Below are 21,113 nucleotides of genomic sequence, written 5' to 3'. Positions count from 1 at the left end.
TGATGAGCATTCTGTTGACTTGCAGAATATAAAATATTTTTCTGATCTACAATTGTAATAAAATACTTTATTTGTATGATAAATACCCGTGTTCTATTTTTAAAGTAAATATATTCAAAATAAAATCCACAATTGCTTTTGGAAAAACAGGAAAAAAAATCATTTCTTCTTCTTCTTTTTTTGCTTATCCCATGTTATTTGAATGCTTACTTTTTTAAAAAAAATGGGGGTGGGAGAAGAATGGAGGATGCGAAAAAGAAATAGGGTTAAAGGAACTGATTATTTGAAAAGAAAAGTATGCATACTCTGCTTTTTTTTGCCTAGTTATTTCAGATTCAACATTCCTAAGTGCTGATAACTTTCTGCTTTTGCCTTTTATAGGTGTTTCTTCTGAAACAGTAACAGTAGCTGATGTCCCTCATTCTGAACCATTTGAAGAAACTCCATTGCCCTCTCTGTCGCACTCATTTTCTACAGTTTTTGATGAAGACAAGCCAATTGCTAGCAGTGGGACTTACAACCTAGACTTCGATAGCATTGAAGTTGTAGATTCCACACAAGCTGTGGATCCAAGCTCCTTGGACACAAAAAGTCAGGATTCCAAGTCACATGTTAGAAGAAAATCTACAGATTCTGTTCCAGTTTCTAGATCTACATTATCTCGATCCCTTAGTTTGCAAGCTGGAGAATTTGATGGAGCCTCTTTTCCTGGGACTAACGAGACAGCAGGTTCTGCAACAGATACCTTTAGTGCTGGTTCCAGCAGTGCTTCTAGTACTCTTAAGCGCACAAAGAAACCTAGGCCAGCTTCCTTAAAGAAAAAACAATTAGCAAAAAAATCCTTGGATGTTTCTCCAGTGAAAGAACCAGGAATATCAGACCTCAAGCAAGATCCTGCTGCCTCAAGTGACGAAAAAGTTTCTGAAGGAACTTTGGAGCCCACTGAACCTGAGTGTACAAACCAACAACACCAAAGCACTGTCAATAAAGACGAGGACACTCCTGTACTAGAGACATTTGATCCAAACAATTCGGAAGAAATTCCTCTATCAGGAGATAGCAAAGTACAGAACTCTCCGCTTGCCAACAAGAAAACTGTATCTCTTACCACAACACCAGAAGCTGTGGAGGTGACCCCATCAGACACTGGGGGACAAGAAGATTCTCCAGTGAAAAGCTTAGCAGTCAGATTGGAATTTGATTACTCTGAGGAAAAAGGCAGTGGTGAGGAACAGACAGAGAGTCCTCTTCTGCCCAAAAAAGTGGGCAAAAAGCCTGGGGCCAAAATGCCCCTCAGAAGGCCAAAGACTAAAAAGACTGGAGATAAACTTGATAATACTCCCACAAGCCCCACCAAGACCCCTTCTGAACTCAATGAGATTCCTGCCTCCAAGGGTTCATATACTTTTGATATTGACAAATGGGATGACCCCAGCTTCAATCCTTTCTCTTCCACTTGCAAAATGCAAGACTCTCCAAAACTTCCTCAGCAAACCCCCACAACGTACAATTTTGATCCAGAAATCACTGAGGATTCTCTTGATCCATTCAAGCCTTCTCCCAAAGTTGGCAGTTCTCCCACACAACCTCCAGCATCCTTTGAGATTTCAGCTAATGTTAATGAAGTTAATGGATCAGAAGATGGCCTAAATAAACCTGCAAAAAAGAAGAAGACGCCACTCAAGACGTAAGTCAACATGTAGAAAAGGGTGTGTGCAGTACTCTAAAAGGTGACAAATCTTTGCAAGTTCCCTTAAATTTCTGTGTTGGTATATGATTGTGGTATATATAGTACATCCTACCTAACTGAATTGTAATGCCAGAATAATCATATTACTGTAGCAGGGAATTAAATTACAGTATTTTCCTTTTGGTTCTAAGGATACTGGGACTTCAAACCTTTTTTTTTAATTCTCAACATTTAGAAAGTATGCTTTAATTTTGTTGGAGGTATTATGTGGTCTTTTCCTTCAGAGTTTAACAATCTTGCTGATCCCTAGGATGTGAGATTTAAAACATTTGGCAAAAGTTTTTTTCTGTTTCAAAGATTGAGAAGCAATCTGACCCTCATTTTAAAAGGACTGTATTTGGGCAAAATGTAGGGTTTCTTTCGGCATTCCATTATGACATGGAAAAGTCTTCAAGGGTTTTTTTAACTTAAAATGTAAATATGCTTTATAATACAAATGATCAGTTTAATTCAGTCAGATAAGATTAAGAAAGTGTTTATCACGAGGTTATAGTTTATAAAGAGTTCAGAATGGCAGAAGCTATTCAGATGATTAAAAGGTAGTTTAGTTTCTGTGTGTGTGTGGGGGGGGGGCAATTAGACAAATAAATCCATTTGTTTATTAATAAATAAATATGAAATATTTTTACTTTCTAAAAGTAGATTTTGGATACGGGAAATGACTTGGAAGATAAGTGCCAATAGTTCAACTTCAGTGATGTTGATTTATTAAAACTCATGTTTTGTCTTCTTATGATTAAAATTGGTTGTGAGAATTGGTAATTACACAGCATATACCTTACAAATTGTATTGCTTGCTATGAATTTCAGCCAGTTAACTCTGCATTTCTTGTATGTGGTAATTCACCCATAAGCAAATTCTTCCAGTAGATAAAACTAATAATTTCCAGTTGCTGTGTATTCTTGAAAAATATATTGCTTAATTTTTCCATAAAAGATGCCTTTTTCTTTTTAGTCGTTGACTTATGACCACAATTGAGCCCAAAATTTGTGTTATTAAATGAAACACTTAAATGACTTTTGCCCTATTTTAGGACCTTGCTTGCAACGATTGTTAAGCAAAACTGGCTCCCCGTTGACTTTATTTATTTATTTATTTATTTTATTTATTCAATTTTTATGCCGCCCTTCTCCTTAGACTCAGGGCGGCTTACAACATGTTAGCAATAGCACTTTTTTAACAGAGCTAGGCTATTTCCCCCACAATCCGGGTCCTGATTTTACCCACCTCGGAAGGATGGAAGGCTGAGTCAACCTTGAGCCGGTGACAAGATTTGAACCGCTGACCTTCAGATGTACAAGTTAGCTTCAGTGGCCTGCAGTACAGCACTCTACCTGCTGCGCCACCCCGGCTCATATTCACTTTGCTTGTCAGAATGTCACAAAAGTGGATCGCATGACCATGGGACACTGCAGTCATCATAAATGTGAATCAGTTGGGAAGCTTCTCAACTTTGATCAGGTTACTATGGGGATGCTGTAGGTTGCAAATATGAAAAATGCTCATGTCACTTTTTCCAACGCCATTAAACAAACTGTTGTAAGTTGAGGACTACCTGTATTGAAATTGTTATTTATGCCCATAGTTTGGGGGTAAGATGGGTAGCACTTTGTTGTTGTTATTGTTGATTAATCTAATTTGGTGTAAGTAACCTCTGATAGAGAGCCAGTTTGGTGGAGTGTTTAAGCAACCAGGCTGTAAACCAAGAGACCATGAGTTCTAGTTCTGTTTTAGGCACAGAGCCAATTCAATGATCTTGGGCCAGTTACTCTCAGGCAGAGAGTAACCAGCCCTGCATAGCTGTCTGGAGAATTCTGGGAGTTGAAGTCCACAAGTCTTAAAGTTGCCATGTTTGAGGACTCCTGGTCTCAAGAAGCTGAAAATTCGAAACCTTTACTAAATCTTGTCAAAAAAATTGAAAGGACTTGTCCAGACAGAGGAGTCAACACTGATTTGAAGGTGTGAATGTATACACTTCTAATTATATCCTGTGATATTTTTAAAACGACATGCTTATTTCCTTAAGCATCACTTTTCAAAACAGTAATTCATGTAGTTTTTAACTTGAAAATATTGATACAGTTTTTCTGTGTAGAGATTTAGATTTTTTTCTAAAAAATCATTCAGTGTAAATGTTTACTTGGATTGATTTGGATTACTATAAAGTAACATTAGTAGATACTAACCATCAGTAGTAGGTTGTAACTTAACACACATTCAGAGATGAAACATAAGCTCTGAAATAAATGAAACAAACATACACTTGTATACCCATGTCAATTAAGTTCAAAAATATGGTAGCACAATAGTTAGGATGCAGTACTACAGGTTAATTCACTGCTCACTCCAGGAGTTCAATTCCAAGCAGCTCAAGGTTGACTCAGCTTACCATCCTTCTGAGGTCGGTAAAATGAGGATCCAGATTGTTGGGGGCAATATGCTGACTTTGTAAGCTGTTTAGAGAGGGCTATAAAGCACTGTGAATCAATATATAAATCTCAGTGCTATTGCTACATTTAACAAAAAAAAAATAAGTTTTACTTCCAATTAAAAACAAAAAATAATTTTAAGCAAATAACCAGATAAATTGTATATCTGGAAATAAGTATAAACCTAACTTTCAAGTTAACAGTGAAACAATAAAACAGAATTATCAAATTGGGCATACCTCCTGTTATTTTTATTTCCTTATTAATTTCCGCTTATAGTAATATTTTGGAATGATTCTGTTTACAGTTATCTGCAGTTAATGTATTATATTCATGCAACAAATTAGCCATGAAATAATAAGCAATTAATTTTTATACTCTAGGTTATAACTGAAAGAATGAAATGTGATTCTAAATCCCTGAATAACATCAGTGAGGCCTCAATTGGGATTCAACACTGAAGCATTTAGAAACATTTTTTTGTTGATAAAAAGTGAAATTATAAAATGAGAACAATACTCTTTCCCTAAGCATCACTTTTCGAAACAGTAATTCATGTAGTTTTTAACTTGAATTTGGAGAGACTCATAAACAGGAATCAAAACTGCTCACACCTATTCTTTTTGAATGTCCAGTTGAATCCTTTCAATGGAAACCTGATGAAATGTGGTCACTAGATTCTGCAAGAAAAACATGAAAGTATGCAGTCTTAAATATTTAATACTTATTCATTGATAAATATGAAATAACATTTAAATAATTTAAAGCTCATGCAGAATTAACCCAGAATTTAATTGAGCAGAGAAAACTTCAGTTCTCATTATTTAGGATTCCATTTTATTTTGAGGGGATGTTGATTGATTTTATTGAAATGGAGAATAAAAGTTTACTGTGAGTTTTAAAAATATGAGGCAGGCTTCCTAAAGTAAGGGAAGGTACTCCTTCTCATTTTTAAATATATTAAATTAAAATATATTTCACCATTTTCCATTACCACTACAAGACAATATAGCCGGATTCCTGTTTAGCTACATCAAGGATGCAACCTTATATCTTAGATCAGTATTTTCAAACTTAGCAACTTTAAGATACATAGTCTTTGACTCCTGGAATTCCCCAAGCAACATGATCTCTAGTAGGAGAAAAATGGGGTTAGAGCATCCATCTTGGCCTGTCAGCAACTTTTCAGTTCCATTGATTGTGGTATTATTCTGGACCAGTTTAGAGGTTGGGGAAGAGGGATATGATGCTACAATGGCTCTTCTTTCCCCAGTTCCAGACAGTGTTGACAAGAAGGGGGAGACATGACCCAATATCCCTTCCATAAGGATTGTTTTAGTCCTCTCCCCATTCCTGCTTAACTTCTACATCAAATCTTGGGGTAAGGTTATACATTAGACTAAGGGAAATGTACAGGCTTGATCTCAATCTTAGCAAAGCTGAGTGGTTTCAGGTTGAAGACCTTTTCCCCTGGATCTGTGGCACCTTCTGGACTTATAACTTCTCTTCAAATAGTAGGTAGTAGCTGTGGGTATAGTTCCTATGCATCATTTCACCATATGTCCCAGTTCTATCCTTTCCTGAATTGAAGCATTGCTCACTGTCATTCATGTTGAGGCCATCTCCCAAATGGATTACTGTACACCAATGTGTTTTACATGTCTCTATCCATAAATAACACCCAAAAATGTAACTCATCCATGGTACCATGGACAGCTATGTACCTCGGTGAGTCCCAGCATCCCTGCTATACCATAATTCCACTGATTTCCATAGCTTCTGAAGGACATTCAGTGTGTTGATTACCACCTATAAACTTTTTCATGGCATGGTTATTTTTCAGGAACACCCTGTCCATTCTGTCCACCCTGTCCACCCTGTTAAATTCATTAGGGTGTGCAGACTTTGGCTTCTCTCTGATAGAACGTGCCAGTTGACAGGAACCAGGAACTTTCTGTGATAGAATGGAGTTTAGAGCTGCAAAAGGGAGGGGCTCTTCCCCAGAGAACAAAGAGACTAAGAAGTTTGGACTCTTTGATATGCAGGAAGAAAGAGAAGAAAGGGGATCCATCTCCACAGCAATTCACAAAGTATAACTAGTAGTTATGCTGGTGGTTGCTTTAATCTGTCAAAAATTTTGCCTGTAGGCAAATACAGTAGGGAAACTACAGGTAGTCCTTGACCACAATAGAGTCCCACATTTCTTGTTGGTAAGCGATACATTTCTAAAGTTAATTTTGCCCCATTTTAACAACCTTTCCTGACAGTTAAGTGAATCATTGCAGTGCTTAAATTAGTGACGCAGTTGTTAAGTTAAGTGAACCTGGCTTCTCCATTGACTTTGCTTGTCAGAAGGTCACAAAAGGTGATCACATGGCCTGGGATACTGCAGCTATCAAAAATATGAATCAGTTGCTAAGTATCTGAATTTAAAGCCCTACATGGCTTAGGGCTTCACTATTTACGGAACCATCTCCTGCCACATATCTCCCAGAGACCTATTTGATTACACAGAATCATCCCTCTCTGGGTCTTGTTGACTAAACAATGTAGGTTGGCAGGACCATGGGGGAGGGCCTTTTCTGTAGTTGCCCCAGCTCTAGGAAACCAACTCCACCACCTGATGTTTGCACTGCTCCCACTCTACTGGCCTTTTGAAAAGCTGTTAAGACCTGACAGGCCGTGAATTTTAACATCTGACACACCCGAATTATGTTCGACTAGTAATGTATGTTGTTGTTAGATTGGATTTAGAGTTTTTATAGGGTATATTTTAGTTTAGGGTTTTATAACTATTATTAATGTTTGACTTCTTTTTTTATTACTGTATTACTGTATTGTTTTTATTGTTGTAAGCTGCCCTGAGTCCTATGGGATTGGGTGGCATAGAAGTCAACTAAACTAAACTAAACTAAACTAAACTAATCACAAGGCCATGGAGATGCTGCAACGGTCATATGTGTGAAATACGTTCATAACTCACTTTTTTCAGTGCCATTGTAGCTTTGGTCACTAAGTTGAGTTGAGGACTACCTGTACTTGGCAATAAGTCCACTTATTGTTCTTGACTTGTGAAGACACTCCTTCCTGAGATTTATTTTGCCCAGAACCTACTACAATTTTGTAAATCCTTGAAGCATGGACTGGCACTGGGCAGTTCAGTGTCCTATCAATGCAATTATGTGTTTTATGTGATCTGAGTTTGATTGTTCTTGGCACCATTGTGCTTTTTAATCCTATTTTTTCCACTCCAATTGTGAAATGGGTAGCTATATAAACCACTGTGATAAACTAGTAGGAAAAAAATGTGTCTAATATTTAGAGACATGTCCATTAAAAAAAGAAAAAGAAATGGTGCGTAAAATTTCCACCCCACCCCTAGCAACATAATAAATTGAATTTCTCCTTTGTGTCAGTGAGTTCCTTCTGTCTTGTCTCTCTCTTTTGTCTTACTTGTCTTAGGATGGTTGAAGATGTGATGTCTGTATGTTCTCTGTTGTAAGTAACTTTTAACCCTAAAAATACAGTACCTGTTATCAGCAGAAATGCCTCATGGGTTTTTTTTCCTGTCTACATGTTTATGTGTTGTTTTGTCTTGTTTCAGTCTTGTTTGATTGTGTATTTTTATAAGTTTGTTTGTTTTCAGTAATGTCCAGTAATGTAGGTCATGATGCCTCTATCAATAAAACTATTTTGACTTTAATTAACATTATTTTGGAGTAGGGGGAGAGTGAGTACATAAAATTGGTTCCTTTGTTTGTTTTTTATCATCTCAGAAATTAGTTGAGACATAGCTATATTTGAAGATCTTATTCTCATGCATTGCTTCCCACCAAAACGTAATACCAATAACTTTTAACTACGTTTATTTCACTCACTCTGTTTCTGATAACAAAGCATTTCTTTCTTTAAGATCTCACTATATACTTCTTTTTACAACTGAAATTTGAATCTACCTTATAAATTTGAATCTACTTTAGAATACCTTCTCCCAAACAGTGAGGGATGATAGTCATTTGGGAATATTATAAGAGTATATACTGGAACAGTCAGATAATGGCTGCCATGAGGAAGTAGGCTATTCCCAAAATGGCATCCAATTTGCCAAATGAATATTGCTGTGCATTTCTTACTACCTCGCAACTGATTTTTGTTCTTTCTTTGAACTCTTGAGCTTATTTGCCAAGCAAAGAACACAATTGTGTCATCAGTTTTATTTTCTAAAAGAATCTAATTTGGAGTGATTCTTGGAAATACAGTTGTAAAGGCCTGGGTATTTTTTTCAATGTGCCAGTTTCCCCCGTACAGTGGTACCTCTACTTAAGAACACCTCTACTTAAGAACTTTTCTAGATAAGAACCAGGGTTTCAAGATTATTTTTGCCTTTTCTTAAGAACCATTTTCTACTTAAAAACCTGAGCCTAGAAAAATTTCCCAGGAAATTTGAGAGCGGCACGAAGGCCTGGCCAGTTGCCTGCCATTCCCCCTGGGTTTCTCTCTCTGGCGCAGTGTATGGGAGGCAGCCTTGTGTCCGGTGTATGGAAAGCGCATGCTCCTCCTCGCTGCCTCAGAGTCCCTCTCTTTTTTTTTAAGCCTTAAAGTTTTGGATTTTTTTGATTCCCCTCACCTCACCTTTTTCCTTCAGCAGCAATTGTCCTCCTCCTCCTCCCATCCAAATTCCAAGCTTTTATTTCTTTCCTAATGGTTTTGCATGCATTATTTGCTTTTACATTGATTCCTATGGGAAAAATTGCTTCTACTTACAAACTTTTCTACTTAATAACCTGGTCATGGAATGAATTAAGTTCTTAAGTAAAGGTACCACTGTATTTGGTAATATTAAGATCGCTGCTATCATCAATGCCATCATAATTTTAAAAAATTGAATTAGGGAAATGAGAAAGAGCAATAAACCAACTAATTATCTATTGGCACACTTATATGTATACAGTACTTCATTTTTATATCCTAGTCAGATGCCTTAATGCTTTAGGAGGATAAATATTTATAGTGTAACCTGAAGAAAACTAAAAGGATATAGATGCCAGCAAATGATACATACTTATTATAAGATTTAATAAATTATCTGGCAGTATTGTTAACTGCAAACTTGCAGCTAGCGAGAGTTAAAAGATAACTCTCTTGTCCCGTATCTGCCTTGCTCAAATTGTGTGGTTTTGTTCATCAGCATTTTGCATGCATTTTGTTCATTTGTCATTTGTTTAGCAGTTGAAGTAGGATACCTGATATGATAATTTGGTAGATAAAATTGAAGATATTTTCACAACACAAATGAGTATATGTTGCTGTTGCATTTGATAATCAGTGTATCCTGATATGTCTCAGGGCAGGAACCTATCCTGTTCAAGATTCTTATTTACTTAATTATGTTTGCCATTCCGCAGTAACATTGTAACCCTTTTGTTGTTTCCAATAGTACCCACATCTATATATTGTCTGGATTGACTTTTTACCTTAAAACTCAGTCTAATTGAATTCTTGTAACTATCTTAAGCTTGATTTTTAATTTGGCAAAGACTGAGTCTAAGATTGCATGATAAGCAAAAGACACAGCATGCTCTTCTTTGATGTTTACATGCTAAGTTTTTGAAACAGGCAATCTTCATCATAATGTATTCATTAGCTGTTTCTTTTATGTCATTTTTATTGGTTAGCCAAACTCATAAGAGTTCCTATTTTCTTTCCAGTGATACTTTTAGGGTGAAAAAGTCACCAAAAAGATCTCCATTGTCTGATGCACCTTCACAGGTAAGGAGCTTTAACAAGCTTTTTTTAAAAATATTTTTTTTTCTCTTACTAAATATTAGGGTTAGGATTTCATCAATCAGTTTAATCACTGATTGATTAAAATGTTTCTTTTTTAAGATACATTCAGTGGCACTTAATTATCCACTTTTTCAAATCTTACCAAAGAGAAGCAGCCCAGACGACTATATTGGAAATCATCTTCCACAATTAATATTACAGAGCCAGCACATGAAAGGGGAAATAAATAATCAACATAGGCATCAAATGGGCAAGCATCGTGTAAATGTTATATCACATTCAACTAATGTTTAGGATGGTTTGAAAATGGTTCCCCTCTTTTTTTTTTTTAAATGTTAAAATGAATGCTAAGGCATTCATTGAAATTTGAAACTGATCTTATTTCCTTTTTTGTTGCGCAGACAATGAATTTTGGCTGCATGTGTTGGAATCTGTACTACCATGATATGTGATAATGTTCAATGCTATAGTAATATTTATCTAGAATTATTGGATGAATTTCAAGAGTCAGTCTCAGTCTGGGCCTCTTATACACCAAAATGTGTTTTGTTTAAAAATTTGCAATGAAATCTATGTAACCTAATTATTAGAGAACTAATAAAACGTATAATAAAGATGATGTAATCAATAATTAGATGTATACTACTTAAGGCGGTAATTTTCAGATCTCTGAAATAGATCAAATGTCATCCTTCTACAACTTTAAAATTAAGATCCAAAGGCCTGATTATGAATTAGAACAGGGTTCCCCAAACTTGGCAACTTTAAGACTTGTGCAACTCATAGAATTCGCCAGGCAGCTATGAAGTCCACAAGACTTAAAGTTGCCAAGTTTGAAGAACTCTGAATTAGAATAACTTGCACACTGTGAAAAGGAGTTCCAGAACCCAGGTGGAGGAGGAGTAAAGTGGTGGTTCTCCTGCATCTACAATTATTTACATTTAATCAGACTCTTAAGAAGAAAGCATAAGAGAGCTCGATCCATGAAAGAAGACAATAGCTTCCTTCTTTGTACCACGATAATTTTTAACATTTATTTTAACCTTATTTTAGGAATCTATGGCACTGCCTACTACTGAAACGCCCTCTGTTGTATCCACTGTGGTACATGCAACAGATGAAGAAAAACTGGCATCTTCTGTGGGTAATCAGAAATGGACCTGTATGACAGTGGATCTTGATAACGATAAGCAGGATTATCCTCAGCCATCAGATCTCTCATCATTTGTAAATGAAACAAAGTTCAGCTCCCCTACAGAAGGTAAATTGGGAAAAGAAGATGGAATTGCTCTTTTATTTATTTGAGGAAGGAAATGTTGGCCCAGAATGACAAAAAACAAAGGGTATCATTGCTATCATAGTATACTTCCCAGTCCATTTAATTAGATATTTATTTGTTTTTTTAAAAAAAAATATTTATAAAATTTATTGGCCACCCATCTTGCCACAGGTAATTCTGGATGGCTTACAGTCATAAAAATATGTCTATCCGTATACAATTAAAAGATAAATAATTAAAATCAAACCTAATAATCTAAGGACACATGGGGGAGATGGAATGACAGGAAGTGGGATCTATTATTACTTGATCAACTACCTCCACAGTGCTGTTCCCTTACTGGGGGCCCAATCCAACTGGCAGAGCCATGTCTTTAGGGGGATTGGGGCCAACCTCACATCGGGGGGGAGGGGAGATGTTCCAGAGAGTAGAGAAGGCTTTCTGGATCCCACCAGATAGAATAATTGGGTGAGCAGTGCCATCAGCATGCCTCTTTTGCCAGCATGAGTGGAATGGCCCAATTCCAGATGGGTGAGATGGTCCTTCAAATTAGCTTCATCTTGATTATATTAAAACATTTTTTTAGTATCAAAACTCTTTAGAAATGGTCCCAAAAATTCTGACGTTAATAGTTAAATCTAATTGCCATAAGTGGAAATAATATAACATGTTACCATTTCGTACACTGTTACATCATTGTGGAGTGCCCACATTCAAAATCTATTTATGACCTTATTGCTACATTAAATGGCTCTGCTGTTGATAAAACCCTAGTAAGTATCATTGGTCAGAAATCATTAAAATAGCCTATTCCAACAGGAAAGAATGGAAAAGGAGCCTGCTAGAGTAAGGACGGGTTTGTTTTATTTAGTAGACAGTTAAAATTTGATGTTTTATCTTCATGACTAAACTGCATGATTTATTTTGAATATGTAGAGTTTATTTCTTAATCTGGGATTAAGTTGTGCCTGATGTGGTCCCGACACATCGCAAAGGTTCAGGTTGTAAAAAGGTGGTATTCAGAAGATTGGAAATACTGTACCTTTTATCTTTGGATTACCAACCACTCAGTACATACATTCTAATGGGCACATAATCAAGAGAAACTTTAGATATGCATAAACAGAGCTACTTCTCAAAATTTATTGACTTTCCGATACTTTTATTGGGACAATTATTGCAATAAATGAATCAACTCAGAATTTTTACTTTTCACCACATCTCATTGTCAACAAATGCTATCTTCATGCAGCATTATAAATGTAACTAGCAATTATGCTCATTTGATTTATTTATCAAATCATTACCCACTAGATTCTGGCTAATTTAATTTAGCCAGATTTACATTGATCATTTTAACTTAGCATCCAAAAGTTAAGCAGGCTATAGAAACTGGTGTAAGTAAAAACAAAATCAAATTTGAAATAATACATCTCTTCCCTATCTTTAAAAGAATATTGAAATAATTCAAATTAATTCAATGCCTGGTGGAAAAGGAGTGTCATCAATATTTTAGGGGAATGCCAAAAGCTAGGTTCTAGGTACACTCTCCCAATCTATTCCATAATGTTATGGTCACTACTAAGAAAGTACATGTTCTCTTTACTATCAGAGAAGATAGAGCCATAAGTATAATAATTTATATAATAATGCATAGACAGTAAGCATTTTGTGACCAAATAGCACAGCATATTTGCATTTTCTCTGAGATTATCATTTATGCCATTTATTATTTCTTATATAGGCTAAATGTTTCCTTAAGTCTGATGGCTCTGTTTTGCTCTTACTTTCTACAGTCCCAGCGAACTCTTTGGCTTTAGGGTACATCTAGGAGAAGAAGTGCCAGGTAGTAGTAAAAAACAATGAAGAGAATTTAATCATATGAAACAGCATTGAACTTCTTAATAGAACATTAATTTTAGCAGTGACGTAACCTACAAGAACCAAGTATCTTGAGGAAAAAGATAATTTCTGACTAAGGATTAAATATAGTGAGAGATTTTAGATGATATTTTTGTGAGGGTACTAGTTAAAGGACACCCACCAAACATTTAAAGAAAATGGTATCCTTTCTTGACGGAACCATCCTATTAGAATTGTAATTTCTATCTGACGCTAGCACATTGTGGTGCAATACTTACTCATCTATGAGTCACATCTAATCACCTTTGTATAGATGTACAGTACCTGCCATAACAGGTAATAATAGATGTACAGTACCTGCCATAACAGGTGGTAGTAGTAGTACTAGTAGTAGTAGTAGTAATAATAATAATAATAATAATAACAACAACAACAACAACAACAACAACGATCGGAATTGACAAAATCTCCATCTGTCGATTGCAAAAGGCCGCTTTACTGGGATCAGCAAACATAATTCGCTGCTACATCACGCAGTCCGAGTGCTTGGGAAGCGCCCGACTGGTGATGAAATACGAAATCCAGCATAGTGATCTCATTTGCTGTGTTGTACTGACATAATTTTAAAAAATTGATTTGTATGCCACCCCTCTCTGAGGACTTCTTGTTTTAATATTCAATAATATTGAAACAAGAAAAAAGGAATATGAACTTCCTGAAAATAAGATAGAATAAAAATGAAATAAATAAAGTGTGATAGTTATGGAACATATGTAAAGATTGCAATGTTTAAACAAGATTTGCAGTCAAAGGTACATCATTATATTGGTAACATAGTATTTAAGGTCAATGCAGGCTAGCATTTAACCTCAATATAAATACTAATTTGTCTAAGGATTACTTGTGGCTCAGATTGCCTATTAATTATGGTAGTGTTTCCTCTGTGGAGGTTTTTAAAACATAATCATACTTTCCCCCTGGAATTTCCTATGGGCTTCATTTGAAGACTTCCAAGTAATTAAGGCGTTCTGAGGATTTGCACTACTTTCTCCTGTTAGCTGAATACTGAGATAAGGAATAATGCCAATTAGCAAAGGAAGAAACTCAACGTGACTATGTTGTAATTAAATATTGAAACTAACGCCCAAATACCTGAGAGGTCCTGTTTATACCTCTGCTAATTCATTAGAATTCTTTCTTGCCTTGTTCTTCAATATAATTAATCATTTCAGTTATGGAAAAAATATATAATTTTGTTCTGAATTGCTAGCTTGTATAATATTTTGGAATGTTGAGGGTTAAACAGTTATCAGCCCTAGTTTTTAAAACTCAGTTGTATTTATGGTAAAAAATTCACTTTATATTTAGAGAACAGAAAGTAATGCAAGCTTCATATGTCTATGGTCAATTTTTCCCACCTTGAAGCTATACAGGTTTTCTGGACAATTGCTATGATCCTCAATCAGCTGCTCTTAGCTGTCAGGTGGGAAAGGCCAGGTCCACAAATGAAGGTCCAATTAAACTGAGTTATTGCTGTACAGGAATGATCTCTAATAATTATTAACCCCTACTTGGAGTTAGATAAGGGTACACAGAATTCAAGGATGGGTTATTAGTGTGATTGTGACTATGTAGGGATTCTGTGTTGATCCCTCTTTTAACTCCACTGCTAGTTTCTGCTATTTCTTCTATATAGTAGATATATAGTTAGAAAATAAACCAATTTGGAAACCCTCTCCCAATTCTCCAGGCTGGAAAAAAATTGTCTTTTCAAATGAACCATTGCCAGTAGAAATTCTATTTTATAAAAATTGTGTGTGGGCAAATTACTCCAGAGTTTGTTTGTTTTTAATTACTTTTTGTTTTAAATTCATTTTTTATTGTTAATGTTATTATTCCTTTACTACTAGAAACATGTCCATACGTATGGAAAAGCAGATTTTGTTTTCGTTTTTAAGTTGGTTTAAATAACAAAAACCAGCTATTTTTTATTTTAATATTAAATTAGTCAGGATTTAACTAGCAACAATTTGTGTAAGATATTTAATTGATATCATGTTTGTATTTAAAAGTTCCAGAAATATTTAACCTGGCATATTAAAAGCGAGTTAAGGAATAGTGCATTTTCACACTAGCAAATGCCACAATTAATACATTTTTCTGTGATTGTGGAAAGATTTGCTTATAGCATTCTTTTAACTAACCAGTGTAATTTTATGGCATAATATGTAGAAATGTAGCACAAACAGAATCATCCAGAGCTCTATAGGCTAATATATATATAAACTACATGTAGAAGGATTTATCATCAACAAAGGTGAATGAGGAATTGATTATACTTGAAAAGTCAACTTTAATTAGATTGCAATCCCAAGTATTTTTTTTTATAACAGGTTTATTCCACTGATTATTATTATTATTATTATTATTATTATGGTTGAGGTAAAAATCATAAGGAGTAAGATTAGATTTATTCTGAATTCTTAAAATACTGCCATAAAACATTGCATAATATAAATACAATTATGATTTCAATTGTTTTATTTTCATATCTTTTTTAAAATGAAGATATTTCTTGCTTCTTTGACACTTTTCATTTTAAATGGAGAGTGCATATGATTTCAGCTAAATATATTTAAAACAATGATTGAAATGGTTGAAACCATTTATATATGTACATGGTCCACTGTCTGTACCTTTGCCAAAAAATGAACTCTTTTCCTATCTTCTAAATTTTGAGTCCTTTTATTTTCAACTGCAGCCACTTATTTTTAGCAAGAAAGTTTAAATACTGTACTCAGATAAGGGATGGAAGTAGAGATAGCATCCATGCTGGTTCATGACAATTCAAAGTAGAAAATTGGGAGTATAATTTCTGTCAAAAACGAGGCACATAACTTGAGGGTTTAACCTTTCCCCTGGTGTACAATATTCCCCTAACCAGCTTTTTTTTGGGGGGGGGGGAACTTATTTGTTAGTAGGGTAGACCAAGTAGTTTTGTAAGTAGTTGAGTAGAATGATCTCATAGGAAGAGAGCAAGGGCAGGGTAACATTTGAGCATCGTCCCCTTTTAGAAGAAACATAGAAACATAGAAGACTGACGGCAGAAAAAGACCTCATGGTCCATGGACCTTTTGCCCTATGAATCCTCACCAGGCTCATTTCCTGTTTAAATGTTCAGTACAGCTGGTGCTGCCTAGATTTCTCCTACCATAAACCACTGAGCTGACACTTGCTGCTGAATATCAGGGTTTTTTTAAAAAACAAATGCATAGAGTAGTAGGATTCTTCTCCCACAGAATAGGTCTTTCTTGTGTTTAATTAAACTTAATGCTCCTGAGTGTTCTCATAACTGTTTTTAGAAATACCGTCTAGCAATTCCAAATGGTACTACATTTTTTTTCAGTAAGGAAAGACTTTGTTTTAAATAATTTGAGCAGATCCATGTTGGGAAGAAATAAATAAGTCTGGAAAAGGCATCAGCACTTTTTCCTTTACAGATAATTATTGAGAATTATTAGACTTGCTAAAATATTTTTGGAGAGGTAGTACTTTTCTATACTTCATCTAATAATCAAAAGATGTAGTAGTCTTTTCATAACAAATTCATGAATAAAAGATACACTATCATATTAAGTAGTACTGTTTGACAATTCAGCAGTTTATCAATAGGTTTTCCATTGAACAACTAGCACTTAAAAATTAACTTATATTAATAGTTTAAATTTTGTTGGGTATTATTGTGTTTTGTTTTTTTCCCAAAAATCACACTGGAGTTAATTTGACAAAAAATGAATGAAGAAGAAATGAAGAATTTGTATTTAGTATAATGGCCTAAATTATAATTGGAATGAACAAACTTAGTCCTAGTTTGTGCTTCCAAACTGGCCAGAAATCTTTATTCAGCATGTTCTGGGCTATAATTTATTAGTCTTATTTTAATGTCTAGGGAATGTATGCTGTCTATAAGGAAATGCTTTCTTTCCTCACTAAAGACATTTTACTTTGTATTTCAGAGCTGGAATATAGCAATACATATGAAATAGAATACATGGAAAAAATTGGTTCTTCCATAGCTGTAAGTTTCTACTTGTGGATTTCTTCTTGTTTCCTCTTACAGTATTTATTTAGGGTGTATATAAAGGGAAGTCACAGTGCTTACAAGTGAGCTATTCACCCCGATAGAACCGGGGTGGCGCAGCAGGTAGAGTGCTGTACTGCAGGCCACTGAAGCTGACTGTAGATCTGTAGGTCAGCGGTTCAAATCTCATCACCGGCTCAAGGTTGACTCAGCCTTCCATCCTTCCGAGGTGGGTAAAATGAGGACCCGGATGGTGGGGGCAATAGGCTGGCTCTGTTAAAAAGTGCTATTGCTAACTTGTTGTAAGCTGCCCCGAGTCTAAGGAGAAGGGTGGCATAAAATTGAATGAGTGAGTGAGTGAGTGAGTGAGTGAGTGAGTGGATGGATGGATGGATGGATGGATGGATAAATAAATAAATAAATAAATAAATAAATAAATATTCATTTGTATGCAGAACAGCTAAAAGGTTTGCCAATTTAATCTGTAATTTCTTTGACATACCTGAATTTTGGGAATTATTTTTGGTATTGGTATATGTTTCATGAGATGAGATGAGATGTTCCAGATAAAGATGTATAATAATAATAATGTTCTTAACATTTCTTTGACACAAGGATGATGATGGCCAGACAAAGCAATCTTTGTACCTTATGTTCAATGCTCAGCAAGAGAGTCCAATCAAGTCTCCTCCAACCCGTTTATCAGATTCTACAACTCCTTGTTCTGGGTACTTTTTTCCATTATCTATTGAACCAATTGTAAAAAATATGGAATAATTAGAGCTAGAAATTGTTTTTTTCCCCCTGAAGCTTTTGTATTGTTACACATACTGCATAACAGGGTGGTAAATTATTTGGAATGGCATAGAATGAAATCAGTTAACATTTAATATGTTGTTGCCCCATTAATGTCCAAGAGAAGAAAATGACAACTTAAAATAATTCATAAAGGGATTGATATCTACAACTTTAAATATCTAATAATAGCTGTATTCATTTATAGTAGTGATGCTGGCATATAGATTTAACAATAGAATGAACTAAAAAGTAATGTAGTTATGACATACAATTGAACCATATTGTTCTCTTGCCTCATAAATCTGCCATTCAGATACTAGAATAAGACACTGGGGTTTTTTTTTGTTATTTTTTAAAAAAATTATTTTAAAATAAGACATACCTATAAAAACAAACAAAAATAAAATGAAATATACACATATCCGAGATGATTTACATCCCAATTTTCATCAGAAGCACATTCAGAGTTGTAAACGTTTTTACATTAATTAAGAACTTTTTGTCTATATTCACTGTTAGTGCTGTACATTTTATGAAAGAAAAAAGGAATTTAGAGAAGAAAAAAATGGAAAGAGAAAAAGACTTCAAACACAAGAGAATCTAGTTCCAATTTAGAGAAAAAAGATAAACATTACAATTATTGATCTTTTAAACCTTACATTCTATTCCACTTATTTAACTGTTTCTTTGTTTAAACCAATTATAGAATTTAGCCCAAACTCTATAATAATCCGTTTCTTCTTTCTCTTCTAATTTTTTTGTTAACATATCCATTTCGGCACATTCCAAAATTAAGAATAAGACACTGTTTTATGCCAGTCATTTTAAACAAATGCTAACTTTAAACAGAAATAATAACCGTAATCTTGAGCCTTCAGATTGAGATGTATGAAAGAATTGTAGGCAATTTGGCAATCAGTGAATGTATTCCGTTAACCAGTTAAGAAACCAGTTATCCTTTTTCCATTAGGTCAAGTCTGGAAGAAACAGAAAGCCAGCTTTCCTGTAGTATAAAACTACAGCACCCAGCTTCACGATCCCTGGTAGCTAAGCAAGAATCATCAGTACAGTCCTCTGATAAAGCAAAAGAACTGGAATCTGTGTCCATAGGAAGTGCTTCAGACAACATAGTAAGTTATCAAGGGTTTGGAACATGCCATCATTGTGCATCTAGCTTGATGGTAAATATAGCTTGCTGTAGATCGATTGCCTAAAACTGTTTGACCTAATTACCCCCTTTGCCAATTTTCAATAATGCCATTCTACCCTCTCCCCAACCTATTACCCCCGTGATTCTGTTGTTCTGTTGTTCTACACAAACATCTTAGCAGTCCCCAAACTGGATCCTCAGCATATATACATCAACAATTACAAATTGTTGCTTTATTCCCTTATTTAGGACAATCTCTGCTCCACATATGGAATATGTAGATATGTAATACTCATATCAAATGACCTAAGTGCCAAAGAATACTGCAACAACATTGCCAAAAAGGCTTCAAGTGTTTTAACCTAATTCTACGTAGCTTCTGCTCCAGTAATCTCACACTACTAACCAAAGCATACAAAACTTTTGCCAGACCAATTCTCAAATACAGCTCATCTGTCTGGAACCAACACCACATTTGGGACATAAACACTCTAGAAAATGTCCAGAGATACTTTACCAGAAGAGCCATCCACTCCTCCACTCCCAACAATATACCCTATGCAACTAAACTTACAATCCTAGGTTTAGAAAGCTTAGACCTATGTCACTTTAAACATGACCTAAGTGTAGCCCATAAAATCATTTGCTACAATGTCCTTCCTGGCAATGACTACTTCAGCTTCAACTACAACAACACACATCTCACGTTTTTATGGTCCAATTGATAAAATATATATTTCACTTCAGATTTGGTTGGCCTTTGACATGTATTTATAGGAGCTAATGAGTTTTAATCATGAGTAGTCCTCTCAATTTCTTCATCTTTCTTGTTCTTCAGATCAGTCCTGAAGATCCCTACGTTTCCGCTGACGCTCTCCTTAGTAGGATATCTCATCCGTCTTCAGTATGTGATCAGCTTCAGTATCTGGAGCCTGACCTAGCGGAAAAGAATCCCCCAGTATTTGCTCAGAAACTTCAGGTTTGTAACAGATTTGTTTGTTCTCCTTATGTATGTTCTGGTGTGATGAGGGCAGATTTCTAAAATGTAGCAAAACTACCATTAAAAAGTGCTAAATTGTGTGTGTTGTCCCCCCCTCTCTCACACACACACCAATTCACATTGAATTAGCTTTTTTCCAAATAAAAAGGGTGTATAATATATTGATTTTACATAGTTTCACATATTTATACCTTCCTTTCCAATTTAGTATCTTCTATGTGAATGGTTGGTCTACATCTTTACATTATATTCATTTCATCTACTTAGTTCTCTGATCATGCCAGGCGAATGGAGATTCAGTCACAATGCTGCCTTTGCCATCTTTAAGGCCCCTCCCCTTGTCAGCTATAACTAAATAGTGTTTAGCTATAAACAGCCTTTCTAAAATCATTTTGGTGACATTTCACTGATACTAAGCATTCAATATGTAGTTTATAGCTACAGCTCATGTATGCATAATGAGTTCTCTAAGGAATAAATTCATATCAGAAAGGGTTTTATAATTAATTTAATGAAAAAATTAAGAGAGAAGTTTTAAGGTTGCAATCTTAAACATTTCATGTCATTTCTCCTTATATCTTGCATCACAATGACCTATAATGTTACACTCTTGGCTTAGTGTTCTGCCAGGGCTCTCTGATAGGAGCCTCCTGAAAATTCAAGGGTACAAATCTCAGACACACACACACGTTTGAAAATTCAAAACAATGTTCTTTATCACAAAATTCAAAATAAACAAAGCACTCTTTTTGTATTGCAAAGAGCACTCTTCCCAAAATAACCGGGTAGTCTGTACAATTTCCCTTAAGCAGTCATTAAGTACTTAGCTAGCACTGTGAAGAAACTTCACACCCCTTCTTCTTCCAACGAAGTGAGACACACACACACACACACACACACACGTTGCTCTGCTTTGGTTTCAAAGGCATGAAAAAGTCCAGCAACACAAGTTTCCTGACGAACTCCGATCAGATA

General features: G+C 35.2%; 1 protein-coding gene across 5 annotated transcripts in view; it reads left to right on the top strand.

Annotated features, from left to right (window-relative positions):
• TACC2 (transforming acidic coiled-coil containing protein 2) overlaps positions 1 to 21,113 on the top strand; it is a 212,089-nt gene that overhangs the window by 159,630 nt on the left and 31,346 nt on the right. For all 5 annotated transcript variants that reach the window (XM_070752573.1, XM_070752572.1, XM_070752577.1 and 2 more), the window contains 7 exons: positions 382 to 1,687; positions 9,889 to 9,949; positions 11,021 to 11,228; positions 17,126 to 17,187; positions 17,806 to 17,918; positions 18,959 to 19,118; positions 19,977 to 20,117. In XM_070752573.1, the coding sequence (XP_070608674.1) occupies positions 382 to 1,687; positions 9,889 to 9,949; positions 11,021 to 11,228; positions 17,126 to 17,187; positions 17,806 to 17,918; positions 18,959 to 19,118; positions 19,977 to 20,117 (2,051 nt within the window). The remainder of the gene's footprint in view (positions 1 to 381; positions 1,688 to 9,888; positions 9,950 to 11,020; positions 11,229 to 17,125; positions 17,188 to 17,805; positions 17,919 to 18,958; positions 19,119 to 19,976; positions 20,118 to 21,113) is intronic.

The sequence above is a fragment of the Erythrolamprus reginae genome, chromosome 5 (genome assembly GCF_031021105.1).
Source record: "Erythrolamprus reginae isolate rEryReg1 chromosome 5, rEryReg1.hap1, whole genome shotgun sequence".
NCBI lineage: Eukaryota > Metazoa > Chordata > Lepidosauria > Squamata > Dipsadidae > Erythrolamprus > Erythrolamprus reginae.
This window is presented reverse-complemented; position numbering and strand designations above follow the sequence as displayed.